We start from the raw sequence: 25,363 nt of genomic DNA on the forward strand, positions 1-25,363 counted from the left end.
AGTTAAGGTATGCCTTTAATATCTGAATTGCATCATAATTGTTTTGAGTATTTAAAGTTGATTGTTTTAGTAATGTGCTTGATGGTCTGAAGAAGCTACTGTGAAAGCGCTAACCTGTGCACATATTAAAATTGTTTTATAACAGAAGGAACTATCTCGTGTTTTTAACTCCGTTTGCATGGTCGCACGCATCAAGGAACTGCTTGTTTTTGTAGATATTGTAAATATTGTATATAGTTGTTTAAAATGATATTTAAAAATATTATGTAAATGTTATTTTAAATGAAAATAAAAAAAAAATATTTGAGGGGAAAAAAAAGAACTCTTACCCAAACTGAAATGCAATATGCTCAAATAGAGAAAGAACTTTTGGCGATAGTATTTGCATGTTCAAAGTTTTATGATTAAATCTATAGGCAAGTTATTCAGACTGAAACTGATAACTAACCTCCAGTTACTATTTTAAAGAAGCCTATGCATTCTGCTCCAACGAGATTACGAAGAATGATGCTCAAATTGCAAATGTACAACTGCAAAATGATCTATACAAAAGGCAAACTACTTATCTGGCTGATACCTTATCCAGATCATCCAGAAATATAACGGAACAGCATCATGCAGAGAATTTTGACTTTGATGTCATGGAAGTGCATAATTTTTCTACCACGAAATTTGATGAACTGAGAGATCATACAAAGACTGATCCAATTTTGCAAAAGCTCAACCATTACATTAATGCTGGATGGCCGTCAAAGCAAACCAGTGTACCACCTGAAGTGCAAACTTCTTTTCCTTACAGAGATGAGATGTTGATGAAAGATGGCGTTATTTTCAAAGGTCCTAAAATTACTGTTCCTGCTTCCTTACAGCATGAATATACAGATTTTGCAGTGTGGTCACTCAGGTTCCGAATCTAACAAAAGCAGGGGGAGATTACTATTATTTTGGCCTTCTCTAGCAAAAGACTTTGATAAAGTACTTTCTTCTTGTTCTGTATGCAATTGTACTAAATCACATTTGCAAAGAGAACCACTTCAGCGAAGTCATGTTCCTGAACTACCTTAGTTAACAGTAGCTGTTGATATATTCGAGTGGAACAATCAGCATTACTTGGTATTGGTAGACTCTCATTCGAACTGGTTTGAAATTGATTTATTACCAAACCTAACGTCTACTGCTGTTATTACTAAGTTGAAACGCCATTTCTCGGTGCATGGTAGTCCACTCAAAGTTATTTCTGACAACGGTACTTAATTTACTAGTCAGTTGTTTCAGAAATTTGCAAAAGAATGGGACTTTGTACATATTACTAGTAGTCCACAATACCCAGTCAAATGGGCTAGCTGAACGTGCAATGCAGAGTGCAACGCAATTACTTGAGAGGTCAAAGTGTGACAGTACCGATGTCTTTTTGAAATTACTTAATCTCCGAAACATACTGCAGGATGATATACTTGGCTTGCCTGCTCAGAGACTTCTATCTAGACAAACCAGAACAACACTGCCTATCAGTTCCAGTTGATTGTAGCCTAAAGCTAACAACAACAGAACAGTTAGAGCTCAACTATTCAGAAAACATTCTTTCCAGAAGTCCAGCTATGATAAATCGAACAGATTTCTTTGTTCATTTTTAAGGAGGAGAGACAGTGAGGATACAAATGTCGAAAGGTTTTGACCAGATTGGTCAAGTAACAGGTACATGTACCAAGCCGAGATCGTACTTCATAGAATTTGAGGATGTGGAGTACAAGAGAAATTGCAGGCATCTTTTTCCTGTATCAGAATTGATATTGCAGCATTGTTCCTGTGATACAGACTCTAGATCTCAGAGCAACCCAGATGATGTTCTCGTTGCAGAATGTTTCTTAACTTCCACTTCCAGTCCTGATGATATTCCTGATGTCCCAAAAGTTGAACATTCAGCAGAAACAATCCCAGTTGCTAAATCTGTTTCTAAATTTTATGTCACACGATTTGGTCGTATTTCCACACCTAGTGTGAAATGCACAGCAATCAGGACATAACTGTGTATGTATTTAGTTCTGTATAATTGCATGACAAAGAATTATTTATATTGATTGCATATCACTGCCATCAACACTGCATGATTTATTTCTCAAACAGGGAGGATGTAGAATACTGTACTTGTGCTGTATCTTTAAGAAACATTTCAAGGACTGAACGTGCATATAAACAGTCAGCACATGCTAGGTTCAGTGCCATTTTGTGAGTACAGCCACAGAGTGAGCATGTATGAGTGTAAAAGCTAGTTTGTTTATAAGTTTACCTAAGTTAAACTTATTAAGCCTCAATTCTGATGTGTTTGTACATAACAAAGCTGCATGAACAGAACCCACAAAGTCTTGTCTATTGTATCCTGACTAGACGAGTGACATAGCTTAGTCAGCCTGGGAAGAGAAAGAATAAGCATCCAGGAGCAAGTGGAGAATGGTCCTATCAAAGTCTGTTCTTGACCTGGAAAAGGAATCCGTTTGCAGTGCTTTGTAAAACGTATGGATAGAGGACCAATTTGCTACCTCTTTAATACTTCTAGACTCCATCCCTTTTCAGTCTGCCTTCGTAGAAGCCACAGCCAAACCTCTAGTGGAATGTATCTTAGCACTGTCTTGATGGATTCTCCATGGTGGGAGTAACAAACCACTTGGAAATAGTCTGTCAAAACACAGGCTGACCTTGCTTAGTCTTACAATAAGAAATAAATAGCTAGTTCGCGTTCCCTGAAAGACTCCGCTCTGTCAAGACTGTACATGAGTTGCCTATGCACATTCAGAATGCATAGAATCTTCTCTCCTTTATGTTTAGGATCTGAAGAAAAAACAGAGACTGATGGTCTGATTCAAAGTAAACTATGAAACAATCTTGTGCATGAAAGAAGATTTTGTGCACAAAGTGACCACATCTTTATGGAGGAAAAAAAAAGGGTCCTCTCACCACGACAGCTTGTAACTCAGATATTCTTCTTGCAGATGTCAGAGCAATTTTCCAAGGGATGCACCTTGAATTAGTCTGACAGGCAGGTTCAAAGGGTGCCATGGTTAGTTTTTCCATCATAAAATTGAGACTCAAGGAACAGGAGGAACTTAGCCTACAAGGAGGTCTCAGGTGTAAAACTCCTTTTAGAAAGTGTTTTGACTTTAAACAGAAATGAGAAAGAGGGGGGACCCAAGGACAGATGTGCTGGAATGACAGCATGATGAACCTTTATACAGAAATAACATAGGCCAGAAGATAGTAACTCTCACAAATATTCGAGCACCAGTGGTACAAAATCCCTGATGGGTCTCCAGTCATCGACTAGGCACCAACTAGAAAATTTCTTCCATTTCCCAATATATTATTTTCTTGTAACAGGCTCTCTTGCTTCTTTTGGCAACTGCTGCATGTCCTCATGAAAGATGTGTCCAAAAGGTATCCATACTGAATCATCCAAGCAGACAGGTGAAGTTGTTTGATGCTGCGGTCCCCTTATCTTTTGTGAATAGATCCAGTCTGTGAGGAAGCTTGTGATAATTGTCCCCTGGCCAGGTCCATAACAAGGGAGAACCACTTTTGCCTGGACAAAAAAGGGAAGCACCAGAATGACCTTTGGAGTCTTCCTGAAACTTCAGAATTATCCTGGTAATCATTAGAAAAGAAGAAATGCATACAGGAATATTCTCAACCAGGGGAATGAAAGTGCATCTGTTCTCCAAGCTTGCATGCAAGGAGTCCTGTAATAGAATCTATTTAGTTGTTTGTTTTGAAAGGAGGTAAACAGATCTACTTGTCATGTTTCCCACATTTAAATCAATTCCTAGAAGACCTCTTCATTGAATGAAACATAGTAGCAGACAAGCTAATAGTATGCAATATGCCTGGAACGCTAAAAAAATGCTGAAGAGAACTCTCAAACTGTCACTTCCAGTTGGCACAAAGGGTATGACCTGGTATCCTTCTGTTAATGTACCGCATAACTATGGTGCTGTCTGTAATGAAATGGAGAGGACCTGGGTCCTAAAAATTATGTACAGAATCTATGGCCTGAATCACTGCCAAAATGTATTTGATTCTGATTTGTTCTGTCTGAACTGTCCTACAGTCCTTGAACTTTTACCCCCTTTGAGACTGTCCCCCAAGCAAAGTCTGAGGAATCAGTCAAAGATTGTGCTGGGGTAAGTGGAGAAAAAAGGATACTGGAATGCAAGCCATGTGATCCTCCATCTATTTAGTTCTGACTTGATAAAGTCTAACATTGAAATTTGAAACTCCAGGGGATGAGAATGTTGGGTCCTTGTTTTTGAGGTACCACTGAATCTTTTTCATATGTAGCCTGACAAAAGGAATCATAGCAATCAGAGAAGCGGTGAGGTCTACTATCCTGAGAAATTGTTAGTAGCTTGAAACTGGTGAGAAAAGTTCAGGAAGACTTCCAGACACAAATCCAACTTCTCTTAAGGAAGGAAATCCCTTTTTCAACACAGGCTAGATCAGGCAACCCAGAAACACAGTCCTGCATGATTTGCACACTTAGCTAGAATCACAAATGGTTTAAGAGAAAAGACACCTTTGCTAAGGACTCCTAACAATTACGAAAATACTCAACACAAATAAGCAGGTTTCCTAAATAAGGAAAAATGCAGACACCCTGCATTCTGCAGTGGTCCACCACTGAAGACAGACACCTTGTAAACACTCGCTTCAGTGGACAGCTCAACAGGTAATACAAAGAATTGATAATGTGACCCAGACACACACATTCTTAGAAGTTTCTTGAACTTTATTGCCACTGGAGTGTTATGGTAAGCATCTTTGAGGTCTAATGTTACCATAACTCTCTAATTTGGAAAAAGAACGAGCAGTGTTTGAAAGGTCAACATCATGAATTTTGGACTCTTAAAAAAGATGGATCCAAAAAGTACAGTTTTGTACCTACCATAAATGTAGATGTCCGAACTGGATAGCATCTGCAGTCATAACAACTGGGTTGTCCTGTCGTCAGGCAGCCCTTCAGTCGGCCGGATTCCAAAGTCCGGGTCCGGCTTCGGCTGATGTCGCACTTCACCCGACGTCATCTCTGTTGGTCTTCGGGTATAAAGGCATCAGCCGACGCCATTTTCCTCAGTATTTCTTGCCCCAGATGCCAGTAGCCCTCTTGGGAGGCTAAAATTTGGATAGATGCCAATGTTTCCAAAGACATAGAGGTAAACACAAACAAATACACCATAAAAGACTCCCCCCCACCAGCTAGCTATTAGGAGGGTAAAATACCCTAGGAGTACCACAGAGGGGAAGGAGGGAGGGTAATCCTGACTGCAGATGCTATCCAGTTCGGACATCTACATTTATGGTAGGTACAAAACTGTACTATGTCCTTCATGGATGCATCTGCAGTCATAACAACTGGGTAGAATACCATAGCCAACTAGGGGAGGAGGATAAAACTAGATTATGGTGTGTTTAGGATCCCTTGCAGTACAGCAGTGGCAAACCCTGCTCGGGATCTGGAATATAGAGGTAAATTATAATGCTTGGCAAATGTATGCACGGAGGTCCAAGTAGCGCCTCAATAATGTCTTTGGTTGCCACTCCACGTAAGAAGGCTGTGGTAGTGGCTGTTGCCCTTGTAGAATGAGGTCTTATGTTGTGTGGAACTGGTTTTCCATGGAAGGAGTAACAGAATCGTATGCAATTTCCTATCCATTTGGAGATTGTCTGTTTGGAAATAGCTTTTCCTTCCCTTCCTGTTGCATAGGCTACAAAAAGTTGGTCAGTCTTTCTGCTATTTTTTGTTCTGTCCAAGTAGTAGCGTAGCTGTCTATGTACATCCAAGGTATGCAGTATTCTTTCCCCTCTGTTTTGTGGGTTGGGAAAGAAGGTAGGTAGGTGGATTGCCTGGTTCAAAGACACTCTGGATACCACCTTAGGCATAAATGTAGGATTAGTCCTCATGGACACTCTATCTTGGTGGAAGATTAGGAAGGGTTGCACTGCCATTAAGGCCTGTAGTTCTGAAACCCTCCTTGCTGAAGTAATTGCCAGTAGGAAAGCAGTCTTCCATGACAGGTGTTGTAGGTCTGCTGTTGCTGCTGGTTCAAATGGTGATAGTGTCTACTTTTCTAGCACAAAGTTTAAGTCCCAAGCTGGTAAAGGTGGTTTCCTTGGAGGTTTTACATTCTTGATTCCTCTGAGGAACTGCCTGAGCAAAGGGTGCGAAAAAACAGGTGGATCAAAGCTGTATTCTGCTGAAATAGCTGATGCATGTATCTTGATGGAGGAGTAGGACAGGCCTGACTGAAGAAGTTCGGCCAGATACTCCAGAATGTTAGGCATATCTATGTTTGACACATCTTTTCCTCTTTCTGTACTCCAAATGACAAACCTTTTCCATTTTCCAGCATAGTTCCTTCTTGTTGAAGGTCTGCGTGCTTCAAGAAGAATGTCTTTAACTCTTTGGGAAAGTTCTGGGTTAGCTGTTGCTATGTGATGTACCATGCAGTCAGTTGCAACGTTTTTAGGTTTGGATGTATGATGCTGTAGTTGTTCTGAGTTAACATCAAAGGCATCAGGGGTATTGGCCACATATTGTTCTGAGACATGCTCCTCAGCAGTGGGTACCAGTGTTGTCTTGGCCAGTTTGGAGCTATCAGGATTATCCTTGGACGTTCTTCCTTGATTTTTAGTAATACTTTGTGTATCAAGGGAAGAGGTGGGAATGCATATGCTGTCAGGCCTTTCCACCTGAAGGAGAGCGAATCCACTTTCCATGCCAGTGGGTGGAATGTCCTTGTGCAGAATTTTTTGAGCTGGTGATTGAGAGGTGAAGCGAATAGATCTATCTGAGGCATTCCCCATTTCTTTGAGATGGTCTTGAAGATGTCCGGGTGCAGTTTCCATTCGTGGGCATCCGATGTGGTTCTGCTTAATATGTCTGCTAGGGTATTTTCTTTTCCCGGTACAAATATTGCCTGTAACTGGATGTTGTAGCTGAGTGCCAGGTTCCACAGTTCCAAAGTCATTCTGCATAGGGGGTATGAATGAGTGCCTCCCTGCTTGTTGATGTACCACATGACTGTGGTGTTGTCTGTCCTTATCATCAACTGGCCCTCTTTGAGAAATGGTCTGAACCTTTGGATTGCCAGTTTTACTGCCAGCATTTCTTTTAGGTTGATGTGCAGGTGAAGTTGATCCTGTGTCCACAATCCTTGCACGCATTTGTCCAGCATGTGGGCCCCCCATCCTAGGTCTGAAGCGTCTGCTGTGATGGTCTGGCTTGCTTGACATCTGCGAAAGGGTAGGCCTGGGTTTGTCTGGCATGCCTGAGCCCACCATAGGAACTCCTGTTTTAAGCATGGAATTAGTGGGATTTCTGTTTCTAGGCTGTGTCTGTGTTGGGACCATAAATTCTTTAGGTACCACTGTAGTTTTCTCATATGTAGTCTGGCAAGTGGGACCAAGATTATGCATGATGCCATGAAGCCCAAGGCCTGCAGTACTTTTCTTGCTGTTAACTTGTTCAGCTTTGTTAGTGCCAAGAAGTAAAGAGGGAGCTCTTTTTGTTTTTCTGCAGTTAGGAATGCCATTTGTTTTACTGTGTCCAATTCCGCGCCCAAGAATGTCCTTGTTTGGGATGGTATCAGCCTTGACTTTTGTAGATTGACTGTGTATCCCAGTGCTTATAGCAAGTAAATGACCCTTTGTAAATCTGTTGTCAGCTTGCTTTTGTTGTCCCCTTGTAGCAGGCAGTCGTCCAGGTATGGGTAAATTTGAATTCCCTGTAGTCTGCAATGGGCGATTACTGATGCCAGGTATTTTGTGAATACTCTGGGCGCAGTAGATAAGCCAAAGGGCAATGCTGAGAATTGATAGTGCTCTGATCCTGCAAGAAATCTGAGGTATCTTCTGCAGATTGGTCGAATGGGGACGTGCAGGTATGCCTCCTTGAGATCTAGAGTTACCAGCCAACACTCCTTGCCCAGCATGGGAAGAAGTTGCTGTAGGGTCAGCATTCTGAATTTTGGGACAATGATGTATGTATTTAAGGCGGACAGGTCGAGAATTGGTCTCCAACTTTTTTCCTTTCTTGGAACTAGGAATAGACTGGAGTAGAATCCCTTTCCTTGCTCTGCTGTTGGCACTCTTTCCACAGCTCTCATGTTTGCTAACTGCATTATCTGTTGTAGAGCCTCTGTTTTTTGATTTGGAGGTAGATTTGGCATTCCTCTTTTGATTGGTAAAGTGTGGAAGTGGAACCGGTATCCTTGATCTATGGTTTGTAAAATCCACTTGTCTTTTGTTATATAGTGCCAGTTCTTTGAGAATAAGGTTAACTTTCCGCCTAGAGGAGCTGCTATTTGTTCCCTGGTAGGCGGAATTAGGATTAAGTCACTGTGGTTGTGTTGATGTAGTGGCAGTGGTTGTGTCTGTGCCTCTGTTGTTACCTTGCCACTGTCGTCCTCTGTAGGCACCTCCTCTGGATTGGTTTCTTCCTCTGGAACGTCTGTTCCTGCCCCTTTGAGATCTTGTGGAGTCAGGAAAGGACCAATTTTTGGCAGGCCAGTTCCTGCTAAACCTTGGGGGTTGAACCTGCAAGAAATCTTTAACCGTTTGAACAGATTTTGCCTTTTCTTCCATTTTCTTCATAACCTGCTGGGCAGGTGTACCAAACAAACTTGTCTTATCCATAGGAGCATCTAGTAACTTTGCTTTAACATGATCCGGTAAAGCTTGCTCCTTTAGCCATGCATGCCTTCTTATCACTGTGCCAGTCATGGCTGATCTAAATGAAGCCTCCAGTGCATCATAGCCACATTTTAAGGAATGGTTACTAACCTGTTGTATGTTATTTACCATTTCTAATACATATTTCTTATCAAGAGATTCATCAGTGGTTAGCTTTTTAGTTAACTGATCAAGCATAAACTCTTGGTATTGTATCATGTGAAACTGACAGTTTAAAGCTCTAGCTGAGAGAGTAGCTGAAGTGTAGACCTTTTGCCCCATCTGTCTAATGACCTTGCTTCCCTTTCAGAAGGAATAGGGTTTTAGCTATGGTCGCTGCTACTGCCTTGGGACCCTGGGATATAGTTTCGGGTCTGCAAGTGGGGCCTTGTAAAGGTGGTGATGAGTGTCTGGCACCCTGTAAAATCTGTCTGGTTTGGCAGGGGCTGGAGGTAAAGAATCTGGTGCGGAGCAGACATCATTGAAAGCATCATCCACCACAGAGAGAACAGGAGGTATAGCTAAGGGCCTGTGCTGTGGAAGGTGCAGAAAGGTCCTAAGTCTTTTTCTGGAGTCTGAAAAATCCTGTTGCTGCCATTGGAACTGCTCTCGCATGGCATGTAAGGTTTCCCCAAAGGAAAATTCTTCTGGTGGGGAAGCAGCTGGAATGGATTCTTCAGCATCAGAGTCTTCAAAATTGGAGAAAGGAGCTTCTGGCTGGTCAGTTATGTCTGATTCATCGGCAGAGTCATCAGATGACACTGGCTCAGGGGGCTCTGCCCTAGGTCTCTTCTCTGGGGGCTGAGAGGCCCTGTCTGGGTGAGATTGAGATCCTCTAATTAATGAAATTAAATCTTCTGCCAGAGTAAGCATTTGAGAACTAGAGGAGGGCCTGGTTGTAGGGGGTTTAACAGGCACTGATTTAGTAGTCTTGGCTGCTTTAGCCCTGGCGGAGGCCTTAATGGACATGGCTGCTGGAGGCCTAGCAGCACCACGTGCTGGGGTAGAGACATCCAAGGGAATGGTGTCTGATAAGTCAGTGGCAACCACCGTAGTGGGTAAAATTTCAGAGGCCGATTCAGGAATGGTAGCAGGGGCCTCAGTTGTAGAGATAGATTCAGCTGTATTTTGATCAGTTTTCTCGGTTTCGGCCGAAACCGAGACACTCGCGGTTTGCTTAACCATGGTTTCGGCCGAAACCGCGGACCGCGAGTGTCGGTCTTTATCTTTGCGTTTTTTGGCAGATTGGGTAGTCGGAGGATCCGACGGCATAATGTACGCAAAATCAGAACCGAAAACTGTTCAGCAAATTCCGACCGACGCCTAAGCGTTCGGTTGAAAGAAGCACAGGCGAACAGGCTGCTACGTCGTGGGCTGGGCCTAAACAAGGCAGACAATAAGAGTGGAAATCTTTATGAGGTATTTGTTTCCCACAGGTTAAACAATTATTAACTTTTTCTGACATCGGCTGAGGCAAGAAAGAGTCCCCAACGGGGTATTTAGCTTTAGAAGTCTTCGAAGTAGTATTCGGTAGAAGTAATCTCTGGATCCGACCGACCGGCACTTGCGAACAGCTTCTGCTTCGGGCGCCACGCGGCAAGAAAGACTGAGGAAAATGGCGTCGGCTGATGCCTTTATACCCGAAGACCAACAGAGATGACGTCGGGTGAAGTGCGACATCAGCCGAAGCCGGACCCGGACTTTGGAATCCGGCCGACTGAAGGGCTGCCTGACGACAGGACAACCCAGTTGTTATGACTGCAGATGCATCCATGAAGGACATCAGGTCTTCAAGAGTGCTGCTCCTTTGAAACCAGCAACATTCTGGTGTAAAAGCCTTTTGACTATGGCCAGTAGAACATGCTCTACGACTCCTGCCTCTAACCTGTATTGAAGCACTGGCTGAAACAACTATTCAATTGTGAAGGTGGAGGGGGGATCCCCCTGAAAAGAGGGTGCTTTTCTATCTACTGCCAACTGTAAACCTCTGGAATCACCTCCCTACCAAGGGGGTAATCAACATTTTGAATATCTGATCTGCAGGAAGATGCTCTATGACTCCTGCCTCTAACATGTACTGAAGCACTAGGGGTGCAACTATTTGAGTGGGAGGATGGGGGGATCCCCCTGAAAAGAGGGTGCTTTTCTATCTAATGCCAACTGTAATCCTCTTGAATCACATTCAAAACTCATTTGTCTGAGACAATCTGTTGTCAAAAGGGAACACTGAGGGTCACATTCTGTGAAAGAGGAAGAAATACAGAGGTTGGAAGGGAAGAAAGGTAACTGGGTTTCTGGCACAGTTACTCTGAGGGTGACATCTGATCCTGTTTTGGAAAAAGTTCCTTCAATTTGGGATTATTTTTCCCCTCCTGCCAACTCTTCTTGGGTACTTGTATGTTAGAAGGCTTTGCTAATTTGTATTGTCTTTTAAAGAGAATAGAGGATCTGGAAGAAAATAACTCAGGGAATGAAAAATCCTAGAAACACTCTGCATTATAATGCAATTTACCCCTCATCATATGTTTTTTGGACTTGTATGACAAGGTCCAAATAAAACCTCCCTACCTGGGGGAAATAAAAATTTCTGACATAACATCATGGGAAAACTTTTAATTACGTACCCAAACAAATCTTTTCAAGACTGTAGCTGAAGCAAAAGTCCTGAAAACAGTATCAGCAAAACCACACACTTAAGGTATGTTTAGACATTTCAAACAAGTTGAAAACAACTTAATTCAAGTAAGGCCCTCCTTCAAGAGGCAGAAAACTCAGACTACTGGCACATTTCAGCATAATTTCTCACATGATGTAGCTCTGTTAATTAAGAATGCTAAAGGCTAAAGTAGAGGAAGAAAATCTCTTACTCAGTCTTTCCAGCAGCTTACATTCTTTATCCTCAGGAATTGGATTAGGGGTGATAAGGAACTTGTTCACAGTAAACGTCATAGGAGAAATAACTGCTGGGTCTGCTTTAAGATGAGAAAAGAGATGAAAGATTTAAACAGTTTACCTGCCTTTTTAGGTACACACAGCTGACAATCAGGAGCGTTGCAGGAAGCATTGAAAGCATCCTCAAAGGCTAGCAGAATGGAAGGAATAGGTGCAGTATGTGAGGCTTCTTGTTCTAATAAATCATGGTAGTCAGCCAGTTCAAGAGGAACATCCATCTGTTCCCAATAAAATACCTCCTTCCATCTAGAGACAGTCTCAGAAAAGGAGGAAGCCTCCATTTGTACTGTTTTAGGCTCACTGTCTAAAGAGTCATAGTCTGGGTTGTGGAACCCTCAGGTGACATAACCCTGTCCACAACAGACTCATCTGAAAAAAACATACTCATCATTTGGAGTGGAGGAATAAAGAATAGGAGGCGGCACCTGGCACCCAGTAGACAGTCTGCAAAAAATTCCTGGTTAAGGTAAGAACATCACTTTTACAATACAGAAACCATCTTTCTGTTATCAGAATGATTAACTTTCGGTTTCTTTTTTCTAGGAACATCCCTAGAGGAAGACTGAAAAAGGGAAGGCATATCATCCCGAGCAAGGGTTTTCTTTCCCCAGCCACACCAGGAAGACCCTCCGGCAGTGTCTCCTATACCTAAAATGGAGGACTCTCCATGCACACAAGACACTGGAACAGCCAAAGAATACTTGTCTGACCCTTAGTCTACAGTGGCCTGCAAGCCTAAATCCGAGGGATTTGAGGAAATCAGTAAGTGGGCCTGGGGAACCAGTAATAGCCACTATACAGTCAGCAATGTTTGAGGGACTGACAGAGCCTGTGCTGAAGACAAGGGATTGTACTTATAGGTTCACAGGTGTGTACTAGGTTAATGGCCCTGGAGCCTTTACAAGCCTAGCCCCAAAAAATTGCCCAGGCAGCATGCCACCCGATGTTACTTCACAGTGCCCCTATCCAGTATGGCCACTGGAATGATCCCTGGGGGTGAACTTTCTGTTATTCATCCACTCCTCAAGATTTCTCTTGAAGAGGGCCAGCGAGGTGCTCTGCTTGACATGAATGGGAAGCTTATTCCAGAGTATGGGCAGCCTTTGGGAGATGAACCTGTCCCTCCAGCATGTTCCGTTAATTGTGGCAATGACGTTGTAATCTCTGGAGCGTGTGGCGTGGAGGGACGGGGATTTCTTTAGGTGTAGCATTTCAAGTAGGGCTGGGTCAGACATGGCTTTGTAAGTCAAGCAGAGATCACCTAAGTAGACAATAAGAGATTGAGAACAAAGAAGTTTTGTTTGTTTGACAAGAAGCATCTGGCTAACTGCTGTTTCTGACAAGCCTCACAGCTGTATCTGCACAAGGCGCCAAGAAATTTCTAAACATTTTTAGACACTGTGGCTGTATATATAGCTCTCTGCAAAAAGGGCTTAGCCAATAAACATTCAGAGTGGCAGGGTGGATGGAGATGAAAGCTTTTGGAACATGACCAACTGCTGTAACCTTGGCAGGATACAACCCATAGACTACTGCAGCAGTGAGAATGATGAACATAGGAGTTTATTCAGAGATGCACTTAGCATGATCTCTCTCTCTCTCTCTCTCTCTACCAGAGGAATAGTGCAATATGCCTTGTATGAAAATGAATGCATAATGGCATGCAAATACATGCCAACATATTAATGAGAGCCACTGCATATGCAAATGATGAAACCAAACATGGCAGTGTGATTCAGCAACAAAAATCAATGAGTTGCAGTGCTCATTTATTCCGAATGCCAGGATTTTCCCTTGTACAGAAACTTCATTCACATTATGAGGCTAGAAGTATCAGCATTAGCAGAGAAACATGCTTTAGTGGCTGCCTTCAGAGCATGTGTCCACAATATTACATGCCGACAGGTCCACCAACAGCTAATATATTATCACCTCCGCATCCTGGACATTGTTGACCACTTCCAGATGGACTACAGACACTATATGAAAGTTAGCAAATAAGTGTTGCCTTGTCCAGGAATCAAAGGGATGCAAGGGCTGCCTAGTTAAGTAGATATGAATTCTGTATACCATTAAACTATCCTTGCTACAGGAAATCTTCAGTGTCCAACAGGGGACACATTGCTGGTTTCACAGCACTAACCTGTCAAATCCTACACCAGGTCCTTGACATGATAGAATAGCAAGTGGAGGAGCATACTTGGTATCCAGAGACAACAGATGAGTCACAGCTATGTAGGCATTCTACCATACAGCCCATTTCCATGCAGTCCTGGGGATCATTAAATGTACTACACAGTGCTACCAAGGTGCATCATCTCCACATGATGCCCACCACATCAACACGAAGGTTTTTCTTCTTCTATCAAAGAGGTGTGCAGTGTACAGTGTATTATATACAATGTGGCTGTGGGCTAGCCTGGCAGTTCTCATGATTCCTACATCTAGCACATGTGACACCTACACCAGGTGCTTCATGTTGGGTGACTTTTTCAGGGTGACCTAGTTGGTATGGGCACACATTGCCAGCCACAGAGTCCACAATATGCTACTCCCATGGACATAGGCAGGAGGCCACTCATAATGGTGTCCACTCGAGGCATGGCTGTGGACTCTGCATGGAAGGTGAGTGTATTAATACATTGTTATATAAAATAACATTATTGAATGTATTCAGACTAACAAAGGCTTATTTCCACAGCTTGGATATATCTGGTGGTACACTACAATGTGCACTGGAAATATGAATTTGATATTAGCTGTCTGCACTATGTTGACAATATGGTACTATGAAAGCAGTTATAACAAGGAGGTAATGCAATACTGCCAGACAGACCTGTGACAGTGGCACAAAAGGAGTCAGGTGAAGATCTTCTGTTGGAACCTCCTGCAGGGTACCCCATGTGAAGCAGACAAAGGTGTAATATACACTGGCACTAGCAAAGCAGAAGCATTTGGTTCACAATTACAGGATGTGACGCAGACAACACAGAATAAAACTGATGCATATATCAATAAACCACAGCCATGCAATGCAGTGCATGACTGTCCATTCTGTGCATCAAGCAACACCAAACCCACACAGGTTAGAATCTGGAAAGGATATAGTCATCATATGCACAGGTGGGGGAGGGGGTCACAGTGACAGATGACTGCACTTCTACCACAGGAGGAAGTTATGAGAGGTATATGTGGCTAGAGATCACATCGTCTGCTGTCTAGATGGAGCTCCCATGTAGCGAATGTTGGCCAGCTGTGCCATGTGGCCCAATGGTATTAAAACTGTTTATATATATATATATATAAAAAAGGGGGGGGCAGGAATTGAATAATTTACGTAATACTGCTTAGGTTATACTATATACAGCAATATATGTGAAGTATAATGCTTGTCATGTTAATATAGTTAGATTACTTTTATATGAATGTAAATTTGCCTATGTCACAAGTGACAATTCAACAAAGGTGTTTGGAATCTAAAAAAAAAGACTGGAGATATTCCTTCTGATGGATGACGCAACACTTTGAAAGCATGTACAGGAACCTTGTTGCAATTCCCTCACATGAGTAGGCAGTAGACAATGCCCATGGCCTGTGAATAGCCATGGATAGGAACTGCACTTAAGAAGTAACCATGGGAGTGGGATGCCATGTAACTGCAGGACCTAGAGTGACTGGCTTGTTGGAGTACCTCTGTGGTACATGAGGACATCAGCAATGACCATGGGAATATTCAAGTTGAAAGCTGGCAGTGATATAATCTTTAACAGGGTGTGCCACCTACACCAGCTTGGCTTGTGACTATGCACAGCACATACAGCACTAGCATATCCATAGCTGTCATTCACCAGTACCCTCATGAACTTATCCATGGATGCCAACAAAGACACTATTGATTTTGTAGCTGTGTCTGCTCCAGGTCGCTATATAATTTGCATGATGCCCTGCAGCCCCACACTTTTTCACACAGACCACTCATCACACTAAACATGTCTGACATGATGTTATTACTGACAGTCAGTGCCTGGCTCAGTGACCTGCACATCCACTGACTGATGCAAAGGGTGACAATCAGGTCATGGAATGTCCTGGAGTCAAGGTAGCAACTGACACTTACATTTCTATGTAGGTGCACGTGTTTCAGAGGCAGTGCAGCTCAATGAGGTCATTTGGTGGTGACTCCTGTGCAACTTGGGTGGAGTTAACATGGACAGGGCATCAAGCATTAAACACAGAGGATGCCAATGTTCAACTTGCCCTCCACTGGTATTTCAGCTGTGGGGGATGCATGTGTGCCCTCCAATACTAGCAATGCTGACAGTGTCACTGAGTTGTAAAAGCTTGCTATTAGCATGGTACCAATGTCAGCCACAAGTGACAGGCTGAAAAAAGGCATATTCTATTGTGCTGGACCCTTCACCAGTAAACCCTATAAATGCATAAAGATAACATACTTTCGAAGGTAGCTCCGAGGTGAACAAGGATAAAGCCCTCTAGATGCTGGCGGGGGTGGAGGTGGCAGGACTGAGCAGCCACTGCCAGTTCACCCATCCTGACAAAGGAAGGCAGCTATGGTTTGCTACACAGTTGATACTTAAGACTTAGTGGGAGTATGACGTGTTCACCTAACGCAGTTCTGAGACAGTTGAGACACAGCAACTGCAGGTTGCAGGAACCACTTTGGGGAGATTGCTTTCATGGGAGGAGGTTAAGGCACCTCCCAGGATGATCACGTTGGCCAGTTACCCACTGCCTCAGGGGGCTCCAGGCAAAAATGAATGGGCCATAGCGTTCTCACTTAGCCCAGGAATACTTGGGGCTTCTGCTCTCCCAGAATGAATGGGCCAAACCAGAGAAGGTAGAGGAGTCATCAGGCAAGGTCCAGGGAGAAGGAAGAAAAAAATTAGAAAAAGATCTGTAAGCAAGTGGTAACTCTGCAACTACTGACACCTCTCCATACAGTGCAACACCACCATCCTCGGGCATGCAAACAGAAACAAAAAGATCAGGTCTGCCCTGGAGCCCAGGGGATACAAGGGGAATTATGCCTAGACCCTCAGATGTATCCTTACCCAGGACATCAGAGCTATGAACTCTCACACCCACTCTATGTGCAAAAACACTGTATAGCATCCAGCTCTGATCTACTAAAGTGAGGGTCCCAGAGTTGGGCTTTAAAATTAACAGAATCTTCAGAATTCAGTTAAAGTAAGGAAATAAATAGGGATCCTTCTTTTGTAGGACTTTTGCCACCATGGCAAGTGTCCTGGTGAAAATTAATGGATCAGAAGGCAAACAAAATAGCAACACTCTGTACTTAAGCTAATACTCATCAGAAGGAAACTTGTGCAGACCTCAGACAAGACACATTAAAAGGCATCCATCATGTCCAGAAACACCATCAAGTCACTCTTGTGTCAGATGGGGCATGACATCAAGCAGAATCAACAATTGGAATGTGAAACACTGGATGAGTTCAAGTCATCAAGAACCAGGACAGGCCTCCAATTCTTTCTGGAATAGAGATGAGTTAAGAGCAAATCTCCTACCCTTGCTCCACAGAAAGACAGTCTCTAATACCCTTTTGAGAAACATGGTTTGTGCGTGGCCCACAACAACAGACAGCCTGGTCTCTGAAAACAAGAAGTTATGTACTCACTATAACGTTCGATGTATGTAGCCCATCTCGCCTCACATTCTTACCCGTGGGTTCGGCTCCGACTTGGCCATACTTTAGCTCAAAGTCTTTCAATTGCTTAGGTTACAATGGTATCCCATGCTGCACTGCTCTCTATCCCCAGATCTAGTTTGCTGCAAGCACCAGCACTCACTCTCCATGCATAATACCACCTAAGGAAGGAAGAACAAACCAAGAATGAAGGGAACTCTGAAACCCGGCCTAACCTCTAGATCCTCCAGGATGGGGGAAGGTGGAGGGGGTAAGTAAGAATGTGAGGTGAGATGGACTACATACATCGAACATTATGGTGAGTACATAACTTCTTGATGTTATGTAGTCCAATCTCGCCTACATTCTTACCCGTGGGACAGCGTCCCCAGCACCTAAATCCTGGGAGGCTCAGTGGAAAATACTACTGAGCACTGTGGAACCAAAGGAAGACCTGCCTCTGGATACCATATCTAACTTGTAATGAGTAACAAAGGTGTGAGGAGATGCCCAAGTAGCAGCAGCACAAACATCATCCATAGACAATCTGGCCTGAAAAGCTGTAGACGCAGATACAGACCGGGCAGAGTGAGCCTTCACCCGGTATGGTAAATCTCTTCCCCCCGAAGTATAAATGAAAGAAATACAACTGGAAATCCACCTAGACAACGTGACTTTGGAAACAGGAGACCCCATTCTGTTTTCCGAAAATGAAACAACTGATCAGATTTTCTGAGGTCCTTCGTTCTGTGCAAATAAAATCGTAATCGTCTGTGCACATCCAACTGATGAAATTTGAATTCTGCCTTGTTCGAGAACTGAGGAAAAAACACTGGTAATTCAATGGATTGGTTAAGGTTACTAACTGACGCTACTTTGGGAAGAAAGGAAGGATTCGGCCTGAGAGAAACCCTGTCCTTATGAAAAATCAAATAAGGTGGTTTAATTGATAAAGCTTGAAGCTCCGAAACACATCTGGCTGACGTGATGGCTACCAAAAAGACAGTCTTCCAAGTTAAGAATTTTAAATCACAAGTGGCTGCAGGCTCAAAGGGGAGTGAAGTAAGACCCTGTAGAATGAAGTTTAAGTCTCAAGGCATAAAGTACAGTTTTGTACCTACCATAAATGTAGATGTCCGATAGGTATGCATCTGCAGTCCTTACATAAGGGTTGTCCTGCCTCAGGCAGCCCGTCGGTCGGCCGGATTCCAAAGTCTGGGTCCGACGTCGGCTGATGTTGCCCTTTCCCCGACGTCAGAGCGCCTGGGGTATAAAAGCGTCAGCCGACGCCATCTTCCTCAGTTTTTTTTGCCCCAGATGCCAGGTGCCCTCTAAGGAAGGCTAAATTTGGAGAGATGCAAAAAATTCCAAACATGCACAGTAATATAAAACAAATACACCATAATAGATAACCCCAGCTAGCTGTAAGAGGGATAAATACCAAAGAAATACCACAGAGGGGAAGGAGGGAGGGTAACCCTGACTGCAGATGCATACCTATCAGACATCTACATTTATGGTAGGTACAAAACTGTACTATGTCCTTCAAGGATGCATCTGCAGTCCTTACATATGGGTAGAATACCATAGCCAAGCTGGGGGTGGTAGGATCTAAGAAAAGGATGGTGTAGCTAAAATGCCCTGCAGGACTGCCGTAGCAAAGCCTGCTCTGGATCTGGAATATAAGGGTAAGTTGTAATGCTTGGAAAATGTATGCACGGAGCTCCATGTAGCAGCTTCTAAAATGTCCTTGGTAGCCACCCCTCTTAAGAAGGCTGTGGAGGTGGCTGTGGCTCTGGTGGAATGAGGTCTAATGTTAGCTGGCACAGTTTTGCCATGAAAAGAGTAGCAGAATCGAATGCAATTTCCTATCCATTTTGAAATTGTCTGTTTGGAAATTGCTTTTCCTTGTATACCAGCAGCATATGCTACAAACAGCTGGTCAGTTTTTCTGTAAGTCTTAGTTCTGTCCAAGTAGTAGCGCAACTGTCTGTGAATGTCCAGGGTATGCAGAAGTTTCTCCCCCTTGTTTTGTGGATTTGGAAAGAAGGTAGGCAGGTAAATAGCTTTAGTTCAATGAGACCCTGGATACCACCTTTGGCATGAATGAAGGATTGGTTCTCAAAGAGACTCTGTCCTGATGAAAAATAAGAAATGGTTGTACTGCCATGAGGGCCTGCAATTCAGATACTCTTCTTGCTGAGGTTATGGCCAGAAGGAAGGCAGTCTTCCAAGACAGGAACTGTAGTTCTGAAGATGCTGCTGGTTCAAAGGGAGGTAGAGTTAACTTTTCCAACATGAAGTTAAGGTCCCATGTAGGCACTGGTGGTTTCCTTGGAGGATTGATGTTTTTAATTCCTCTTAGAAACTACCTTAGGAGAGGATGAGAGAAGACAGGTGGATCAGTATCGTATTCTGCTGAAATTGCTGAAGCATGAATTTTTATGGAAGAGTAAGAAAGGCCATAGTGGAGCGTTTCTGCCAAGTATTCCAGGATATGTGCCATGCTCATCACTGTCGCATCTAGGCCCTTTGCGGTGCTCCAAGTGCGGAATCTTTGCCATTTTGCTGAATACGCCTTTCTTGTGGAAGGCCTGCGAGCTTCCATGATGATATCCTTCACTCTCTTGGATAGCTTTTCCTGGTGAGGAGTCAAGGCATTCTCCAGGCTGTCAGCTGCAGGGTTTTCAGGCTGGAGTGCAGAGTTTTGTAATTGTGCTGTGTCAGAAGATGTGACCATTGTGGTAGAGGCCACGGTTTCGTGCGTGACATGCTCCTTAGCAGTGGGTACCAGTGTTGTCTTGGCCAGTCCGGAGCTATCAGGATCACTTTTGGCTGCTCTGTCCTGATTTTCAGTAAGACCTTGGTCATTAATGGAAGAGGTGGAAATGCATACACTGTTAGAGTGTTCCAGCTGAAAGAGAGGGCGTCCACTTTCCATGCTTGTGGGTGGTATGTCCTTGAGCAGAATTTCTTCAGCTGATGGTTGTGGTGGGAGGCAAAAAGATCTATGTCCGGCCTACCCCATGATTGTGTTATCTGAAGGAAGATGTCTGGGTGCAGCATCCATTCGTGTGGATCCATGATATTTCTGCTTAGGCTGTCCGCCAGTATATTGTCTTTTCCTGGCACAAACTGGGATTGCAGCTCTATATTGAGTTTTAGGAAAGCTCCCAAAGATTCATTGCCAGCCTGCAAAGAGGGTAGGAATGGGTACCTCCTTGCTTGTTTATGTACCACATAACTGTGGTATTGTCTGTCCTTATTAGCAGGTGGCCTTGATGCAGAAAGTGTTTGAAGGCCTCGATTGCATGTATCACTGCCAGCATTTCCTTTTGGTTTATGTGCATGCGCAATTCTTTCTGTGACCATAGTCCTTGGATGCATCTGCCCTCCATGTGTGCTCCCCATCCATGGTCTGAAGCGTCCGATGTAATGGTTTGGCTGGTTATTGGTTTGCTGAAGGGCAGGCCCCTGTTTGACAGGCTTGCTTGAGCCCACCACAGAAATTCCTTTTGAAGGCATGGAATGAGTGGTATTAAAGCTTCTAGGCTGTGACTGTGCTGAGACCATAAACTCCTTAGGTACCATTGTAGTTTCCTCATATGCAGCCTTGCTTGTGGAATCAGAAGAATGCACGATGCCATGTAACCCAGGGCCTGCAGGATTTTCCTTGCAGTCAGCCGAGTTTGTTTTGTCAGATTTTTGAAGTAATCCGGTAGTTGTCTGTTTTTCTTCTGTGAGAAAAGCCATTTGGGTGGTTGTGTCTAGTTCCGCACCCAGGAAAGTTATTCTTTGGGATGGAACAAGTCTTGATTTGTGAATGTTGACTGTGTATCCCAAGGCCTGAAGTAGGTGGATGGCATAATTCAAGTGTTTTACCAAAGTCTGTTGGCTGTCCGCTTGTATAAGGCAGTCGTCCAGATATGGGTATATTTGAATCCCCTGAAGTCTGCAGTGTGCAATTACTGATGCCAGGCATTTCGTGAATATTCTGGGCACAGTAGATAAGCCAAAGGGCAATGCTGAGAATTGATAATGCTCTGAACCTGCAAGAAATCTGAGGTGTCTTCTGCAACTTTGTCTGATAGGGACAAGCAGGTATGCCTCCTTGAGGTCTAGAGTTACCAGCCAAGACCCCTTGCCCAGCATGGGAAGGAGTTGCTGTAGGGTCAGCATTTTGAATTTTGGCACAATGAGATAAGTATTCAGTGCGGACAAGTCGAGAATAGGCCTCCATTGTTTTTCTTTTCTTGGGACAAGGAATAGTCTGGAACAAAATCCTTGGCCTTGTTCTGTGAGAGGAACCTTTTCTATAGCTTTCATTTGCAATAGGTTGGCAATTTGTTTTAAAGCCTCTGCCCTTTGATTCGGTGGCAGGTTTGGCAAGCCTTTTCTTTTTGGTAATGTATGAAAATGGAACCTGTATCCTTTGTCTATTATTTGCAGTGTCCATTTGTCCCTTGTAATACTGTGCCAATTTCTTGAGAATAAAGATAGCTTTCCGCCCAAAGGTGCTTCCAATTGAGCCCTGGTTGGCGGGGTCAAGGTGAAGTCATTGAGTCTGTCCTTGTGCAGCAGTTGTAGGTCCTGCACTACCTCTCTGGTTAAGAGGCTGCCACTGACGTCCTCTGTAGGAGCCTCTAGCTTGCCCTCTACCTCTGGCACGCCTGTTCTTGCCTCTTTGAAATCTCTCTGTGTCTGGAAAGGACCAATTCTTAGAAGGCCAATTTCTGCTGAATCTTGGTGGTTGGACCTGGAGAAAATCTTTGACTGTTTGTACAGATTTAGCCTTTTCCTCAAATTTCCTCCTGAGCAGTGGAGCCAAATAACTTTTGCTTTTCCAGTGGTGCATCCAGCAGCTTTGCTTTAACATGATCTGGCAGGGTTTGTTCCTTCAGCCAAGCATGCCTACGTATGACTGCACCTGTCATTGCTGACTTACATGAAGCTTCCAATGCATCATAACCACACTGCAAGAAATGGTTGATGACCTGTTGCGAGTTATGTACCAGATCCTGAAGTGACTTGCGATCTAGGGGTTCAGGTGAAGACAGTTTTTTATGCAATTCATCTAACAAATACTCTTGGTACTGTATCATATGGAATTGACAATTTAATGCCCTCATAGAAAGAGTGGAAGAAGTATACACTTTTTTACCCCACCTCTCTAAAGCCCTGGACTCCCTTTCAGAGGGGAGTGGATTTTTAGTAGTGGCAGTTGCAACCCCTTTAGGGCCCTGGGAAATAGCTTCTGGGTCAGCAGAGTGGGCCTTGTAAAGGAAATTATGCGAGTCCGGGACCCTGTAGTACCTGTCGGGTTTGACAGGAGCTGGAGGAAGGGAGTCAGGGGTAATGCTAGACTCAGAATACACATCATCAATGACATTTAAAACAGGAGAGATAGCCAAAGGTCTATGCTGAGGTAAATGCAAAAAGGTCCTTAATCTCTTCCTGGAATCGGATAATTCCTGGCCCTGCCATTGGAAATGCTCTCTCATGGAGTGAAGGGTCTCCCCAAAGGACAGCTCTTCAGGAGGGGAGGCCGAGGGAATAGATTCCTCTGCATCAGAATCCTTGTAGGCCGTAAAGACCTCCTCCTGGTAGTCTGATAAAGCAGAGCCATCTGAGGCCTCATCAGAGGACTGGGGATCAGAGGGCTCAACCCTGGGCCTTTTGTCTAGAGGAGGCTGAGAGCCCCTGTCCGGATGCGGCTGAGAGCCCCTAATTAAGGAAATAAGGTCCTCAGCCAAACTTAAAATCTGTGAACCTGGAGTGGATCCCTGAGGAATAGCCTTGGGAGGCAGAGATTTTGGCTGTTTAGCAGCTTTAGCCCCAGTAAATGCTTTTATGGACATGGATGCAGGAGGCCTGGCTGCTCCACGTGCTGGCGTAGTTTTGTCTAGGGGAATGGTGTCGGATGATTCCTGAACACCAGTTTCTGAGGGAAATTCTATAACCGACTCAGAAGAGGCCTCTGGGGCCGAGGTTGTTGATTGTGCGGTTTCCACGGTCGGAAGTACCAAGGACTCTGTTTCAGCCGAGACCGAGACACTCGAGGTAGGCCTAGGCGTGGTTTCAGCCGAAACCACGGTCCGCGTGTGTCGGTCCTTGTCCTTCCGTTTTTTGGTTAAATGAGAAGTCGGAGTCTCCGACGGCATATTATAACAATAACTAGCCCCAAAAAATTCCTCTGCAAACTCCGACCGACGCCTAAGAGTGCGTCGATTGAAGGAGGCACAGGCAGTACAGGCCGAGACGTCGTGGTCTGGGCCTAGGCAGGGGAGGCAGTAAGAATGGAAATCCTTATGAGGTATTTGTTTCCCACAAGTTAAGCAATTATTAACTTTAAGCGTTTGATCTGACATCGGCTGAGGTAAGAAAGTCCCCAACGGGGTACTTAGCTTTTGAAGTCTTTTTACAGGAGCTGGCCGACCGGCACTTGCGAACTGCTTCTGCTTCGGGCACCACGCGGCAAGAAAGACTGAGGAAGATGGCGTCGGCTGACGCTTTTATACCCCAGGCGCTCTGACGTCAGGGAAAGGGCGACATCAGCAGACGCCGGACCCAGACTTTGGAATCTGGCCGACCGAAGGGCTGCCTGAGGCAGGACAACCCTTATGTAAGGACTGCAGATGTTATCGTTGAAGGACATCGGGTTCAGAGACAGGACGACGAAGCAACAAAGTGCCTTTTAGGAAAGCCTTACAGAGTCTATGTGCCATTAGACTAGGTTCATCTGCGACATGAAAGATAGAAATCGCTGCCAACTGGACTTTAATGGTTGCAGCAACTGATCCCTGGTTGAAAAGCATAGAAAGGAACTCCAATACTGATGAGATTGGAGATGTGTAAGGGTCAATCTGTTTGTCATGTGCCCAGATGGAAAATCTCTTCCATTTGCCATAATAAATCTCCCTGGTCGAAGGCTTATGAGAGAAATTTAGGATATGAACTACATCCGGAGAAAAATGGTGAAGCCCAACTAATGACGGAAGTGGAGTAGCCAAGCTGTCAACCAGAGGGTCCAAAGAGAGGGATGGAGCTGCCCTGACATGTGAGTCAGTAAGTCTGGTTGTGGGTCCGGAATCCAAGGAGCACCCATGAGATAGGGATGGAGAAAGGAGAACCAAATTTGACGAGGCCAGTGTGGAGCAATCACAATAATTTTGCTTCCCAAGGATTGCGCTTTCTGAATAACCTTTGACAGCAAAGGAATCGGAGGGAAGGCATATAGTAGACCGGAGGGCCAATCGTGGGCTAGAGCATCCCTGGGTGACTCCCCCTTTTGGGGGGATAAGGGTGAAGTAGCTGCTGCATTTGGCATTGAGGGGGCTGGCAAAAAGGTCGCAGCAAGGCTGACCCCACCTGCAGAAAATCTGCTCCGCAACTTGACAGTTCAGGGACCACTCGTGAGGCATCAGAATAGCTCTGCTTAGCCTGTCTGCGATCACACTGGACTTCCCCGGAATGTGCGTTGCTACCAGAAAATGTTGGGAAGACACTGCCCACTGCCACAATCGCATGGCCTCTCTGCAAAGGGGATACGACTTGGTTCCTCCCTGTTTGTTCAGATACCATACCACCGACATATTGTCTGAGTGGATTGCAATAGTCTCGAGAGAAAGAAAGCTCTGAAGTGCTTGCAACGCTAGTAGCACTGCTCTCAACTCCAGGACATTGATATGCAGATGCCTCTCGTGCTCTTGCCACGTGCCTTGGACTGTCCTGCCTAGATAATGCCCACCCCCACCCCATCTGGGAGGCATCCGTGGTCACCGTGGCAACCGGAGGCAAATGAACGAAGGGTTTTCCCACATTGAGGTTGTCGGTGTAAAGCCACCAACCGAGATCCAGTCTGCACCTGTTTGTGAGCAGAATAGGGTGAGAAAGTGAAGACATTGAAGAGACCACTGGGCGAAGAGTAGCCACTGAAGGAGCTTCATATGTAACCTTGCCAGGGGAACTAACATAATCGTAGCAGCCATCGTCCCCAACAATTGGAGGGCAAATCTTGCCTTCACT

The 25,363-nt window shown here is 44.4% G+C and overlaps 1 protein-coding gene across 1 annotated transcript in view; it reads right to left on the reverse strand.

The window, feature by feature from the left end:
- The window catches only part of TUT1 (terminal uridylyl transferase 1, U6 snRNA-specific), a 411,795-nt gene that overhangs the window by 63,464 nt on the left and 322,968 nt on the right, over positions 1-25,363 (reverse strand). The window contains exon 6 of the mRNA XM_044075371.1: positions 11,586-11,690. Within this exon, the coding sequence (XP_043931306.1) occupies positions 11,586-11,690 (105 nt within the window). The remainder of the gene's footprint in view (positions 1-11,585; positions 11,691-25,363) is intronic.

Source organism: Protopterus annectens, chromosome 6.part1 (genome assembly GCF_019279795.1).
Source record: "Protopterus annectens isolate FY-2018-M chromosome 6.part1, PAN1.0, whole genome shotgun sequence".
Taxonomy (NCBI): domain Eukaryota; kingdom Metazoa; phylum Chordata; order Ceratodontiformes; family Protopteridae; genus Protopterus; species Protopterus annectens.